Source organism: Terrapene carolina, unplaced genomic scaffold (assembly GCF_002925995.2).
Source record: "Terrapene carolina triunguis isolate 2854851 unplaced genomic scaffold, T_m_triunguis-2.0 Scaffold95, whole genome shotgun sequence".
NCBI classification, from domain to species: domain Eukaryota; kingdom Metazoa; phylum Chordata; order Testudines; family Emydidae; genus Terrapene; species Terrapene triunguis.
Window position 1 is genome coordinate 31704573 of NW_020664446.1, and position 4670 is coordinate 31709242.

The window sequence follows — 4670 nt, forward strand, 5'->3', positions numbered from 1 at the left end:
CTTACCCTTTCACATAGATGTCACTCATTTCTTCCCCTGTGATACTTTTTTCATCCAGAATGACATCCTTTGTGTTCCAAATAATCACCCGCATGATGTACCTGAGAGAGAAGATGATTGGGGAAAGAGAGTGAATTGGCCAGGTCTGTGCACCAAGGTCTGTAAAGTGCACAATCAATGCACGGCTACTCACTTCTTGGCTTTGCGGGGATTGATGTTGAAGGGAGGGCCAGGAGGTCCCAAGCTTTTGGGGAAAACATCCACCCACATCTGAAGCTTTCCCTGCATTGGTGAAGAAGTCAAGTAAGGGATTTTTGTTGGTTACATGTTTAAAAAACATGCAGGTGTGAAAATTCTGATTGATCCCCAGGTGTTTATATTAGGCTGTGCAGAGCCTGAGATGGTGCCCAGAAGTCTGTAAGTGCCTCTAGAACTAATTTTAGCAGCAGTTGTGGGGCCAAGACCTTCTCCCACTAACGCCAGTGCCAAAGTTCCCACAGTCCTTAATCAGAGTAAGTCTGGGCCCTCAGTTTGTACAAACTTTGAAATCATAGGAATCACAATTGCTATTTTGTTTTATGATATTATGTGGCCCCACAAATGTGCCTGGTGTTTTGCAGCAGATGGCCTATGTTGCATGGGCAACAGGTCTCTGCCCTTGAAGCAAGCACTTCTTAGCTAGATGAGGTCATCTTCCTGATTAGTTTTAAAAGGCCAAAATGTGACCATAGTAGTTTTCTGCTCTATTCCCACTGAAAGTCTATTTCATTATCAGTAACCCCTCAACCATAACAAGAAGCTATTCATTCTCTCCAATGCCTCTCATGAACACCTTTCTTGGTGGATGTAGGACACGCTGTATAGAGCACCTACTTGTAATTAGTGAATGCTGGAGAGTACGGGCTCGATTCAGCCCGCTGGCACAAGGAGGTGCAATTTAAACTTTGCTGTGCCAACGCGAGTCACTGTACCCTGAAGAGGATCCATCGTCAAGTAAAGTCAGGTGGGATTTGCACCAATCCCCTTGAGGGTTCCCCTGGGGCAGGCCAGTTTTAATGTCCTCTAAGGGCTACATGAGGGAGCAGAGGCTGCAGCAGGGATGGGATCAACCAGTGCATTTCCCTGGCTGTCCTAGTGGACTTTACGTCTGAGGACCCTTCAGCACAGTCTACCCTGAATGAAACTGGCATAGACACTTGGGGTAGAATCCTGGCTCCATTGAAGTCAATGGCAAAATTCCCATTGACTTGAATGGGGCCAGGATTTCACCCTTGGTGAACTGAATGAATGCGTTGTTAGTCCTTATTAATACAGTGTGATTCACATCTCTCTCAAGCTTTTTCTCAGACTAAATAGTTTGCTGTGAAAATAGAGGAAATTTTGCAAATGTTACTGGCACAAAAACTCCTTCCCTCCTTTCACTCCTACCCAATGAAACTCACATACGGAAACCTTGTGAAACAGCCTCCTCTGGAGGCTTTGCAAACCATCCCCTTAGCTACTTTCTAGTTTTGTAGTTAGTTTCTTGACTGGGTGGTGGATAATCTGGTTGTCACTGTCATGAGCTCTATTTGTGAGATAAAAGATTTTCCAGTTGTGGGAACGCAGTCTGGTACCGGCAGTTCAAACTAAGTGCCTTTATGGTTGCAAATGTATCAGCCTGGTGGAAACACATGATCTTGGTAACAAGTTTGGTATCAATGGAGAAGGATGACTTCCAAACCACTGGATTAGGTTCACTCCTTTGCTATTGGATTGGCACTCAGTACGGTCCCTGCAAATACGTGTTCATTCCCCTCTCTCATTCCTTTGGTGTGTGAGAAGTCCATCTGGAGTGATCACAACAGAATAAAATTCCATTCTATGTAATCCCTCCCTAATGTGACCATGACCTAGTATCTGGGCACAATAATACTCTCTGCTACCCTTTTTCCTTCACCCACCCCTAATTATAGTAGCACCCTGTGCTATAAATGTAGGCATGCTAGCGTTCTGCATTGCAGAAATCAAAGGTGAAACCAGTTTATAGTACTTGTGAGATGTTGGGCTGGAAGGTGCTGTATAAAGTCCTTGTCTCCACATGTTCAGGGACCAAGCCCTGGGTTCTAAGGATATGAAGGGCTAGACGCTCTTCACCCGGTCCAAGGTGCTGATGCAATTTTTTGTTAATCTCTGAAATTAAAAGAAAGAACTGAAATAGGGCTGAACTCATGACCCAGAATTTGCATTTAGTAATGGACTGTATTCATACATGTAAAAATCAAACAAACGGCAACCATTCTTGTATTTACCTGTCCATGCAGAGAGAGAATGCAAACTTTAGTACAAAATATACTTGTTTTTTTACTCTTATTCTTCACATTGTTATAATTTAAAGTTTTTTATTTCTATAAATCTGTGCATTCAAAAGAAATAAACATGCAGTAAATAGCAATGAGCTCACCAAATTCCTCCAAGGTGTAGTCTTGTCCTCCATAGTTAATCCTGCTTCCATTTTCTGAGAGGATAGGAGGAGAGTAGCCTTTAAACCTGGCTATATTTTGCAACATGTGTGTTGGCTTCAGTTGATCTCGCCAGGTATTTACACCTGAACTTTTAGGAAATAGAGCAGATCTTGGAATTAGTACACTCCATGCTGTTTTCCCCCAAAACACATAAAAATGCAATAGCTAAATAGTTGATGGGTGGAGTTATACCAGGGCTAAATTTTGCTACTTGACTGCTGTATTAGTGAGGGTTTTATAAAGATAAAATTCCATTCAAGGTCACAGCTTTCAGTGGTAGCCATGTTAGTCTGTATTTGAAAAAAAAAAAAAAAAAAGCGTCCTCCTCATTTCATATATCTATCTATCTATCTATGAATTCAAGGTCAGTTAAAGTTACTCAGTATGTGTTGTTTTAAGCCCCATCTCTGTGTATTGGGAAAGGAGAAATCATTACAGCAAATTCATCTTATTGCAACTCATGTTTTTGTATTTAATGCCCTGTGCTTCTCAGATAATTCGATTACATGTTCTCTCTCTGTATGCAAGTAATACTTCCTACCACTAACAAAACGTTGCATCTAGAGAAAGAATCTGCCTAAGAATGTGTGGAGTAACAGTTTTTGTAGACTCTTCCTAAAAAATTGCAGTTTTTCTTTAGACTGTAGATGATTCTATAGGTACACAAAACAGGTAGCAGAGAGGCCATAGCACTTTCTATACAACCAAATGACAGTGAAGAAAACCTGGCTTTTTCAATTATTAGAGATCTTACTTTACTGGCACAATGTTTGAGGAGACAAAAGCGTGACTTACATGCAATACTGCTGTGGTATGCCACAATGAGCTCCAAAGCGAGAAAGGAACCTGTTCTCAAGATCAATGATGGTTTCACCAACTTTTTCATCACGAGTCAGCATATCATAATCATAGACTGAAATTTTCAGATCCTTCTCTTGAGGCAAGAAGCAGCTGAGTTCATACATTCTAAAAGTACAAGGTCCAGTTAAATATTAATGGTCATGAAAGTTCATTTCTGAGAAGTAGTCATTTAAAAAAATACCCTTGGTGCTGATAGACCTAAAATTAGAGTTACCATTGCTGTTTTGCTTTGTGCCTCCACACATGAATAAATCTGTATGTGTTCACATGGGTACCATGGCTTTAACAATCCTACCCCTGCCTCCTGCAGATTCTTTAGAACCATTGTAATCATGTGCAGCCAGAGTTGGGACTTAGATAACAGCTATCAACAGTTTAGGGAATGCTCGTCCAAAGACCCTTGTCTGGGGCCTGATAGCTACTTTTCAAAAATCACTGTTATTTAATCCATGTTTTTCGTATGTGCAGAAACTTTAAGAATTTCACCTTGCCAATCTGTAACTGTGATGATTATTCTAAGTTTCCTCTGCAAAATTTCTTCATCTAATTTGTTGTTTTGGGTGGTATAAGTATCATAACACCCGAGACATGCACTCTCTTATACAAGTCACACTGTGTCCCCATCGCACAAACTTTCTAGCAGCTTTCAGATTGTTATAAAGTAAACAAAATTCACAAGCAATGTAGATGTCTATTAGCAATTCACAGCATATATGGATCACTTCTTTATATTGTGACTAAGTTCCTCCTCTATCTTGGTGGGTCCTGGGCTTATTGGCGGATTTTCTTGCCTCAAAGGTTCACCATATGGGTTGGGGAACAGCCCAGAGACCTTCCCCTCTGGGAGAACCCACAGTCCAGGTCAATTGGGAGGTTTGGGGGGAACCCGGACCCGCCCTCTACTCCGGGTTCCAGCCCAGGGCCCTGTGGACTGCAGCTGTCTATAGTGCCTCCTATAACAGCTGCATGACAGCTACAACTCCCTGGGCTACTTCCCCACGGTCTCCTCCAAACACCTTCCTTATTCTCACCACAGGACCTTCCTCCTGGTGTCTGATAACGCTTGTGCTCCTCAGTCCTCCAGCAGCACACCCTTTCACTCTCAGCTCCTTGTGCCTCTTGCTCCCAGCTCCTCACACTCCCACCACAAACTGAAGTGAGCTCCTTTTTAAAACCTGCCTTAATTGATTCTAGAAGCTTCTTCTTAATTGGCTCCAGGTGTCCTAATTAGCCTGCCTGCCTTAACTGGTTCTAGCAGGTTCCTGATTACTCTAGTGCAGCCCCTGCTCTGGTCACTCAGGGAAC

The 4670-nt window shown here is 42.4% G+C and overlaps 1 protein-coding gene across 1 annotated transcript in view; it reads right to left on the reverse strand.

Annotated features, from left to right (window-relative positions):
- MYOF (myoferlin) overlaps positions 1 to 4670 on the reverse strand; it is a 107892-nt gene that overhangs the window by 5396 nt on the left and 97826 nt on the right. Inside the window, 5 exon segments of the mRNA XM_029911377.1 lie at positions 6 to 101; positions 194 to 282; positions 2033 to 2172; positions 2444 to 2592; positions 3300 to 3470. Of these exon segments, the coding sequence (XP_029767237.1) occupies positions 6 to 101; positions 194 to 282; positions 2033 to 2172; positions 2444 to 2592; positions 3300 to 3470 (645 nt within the window).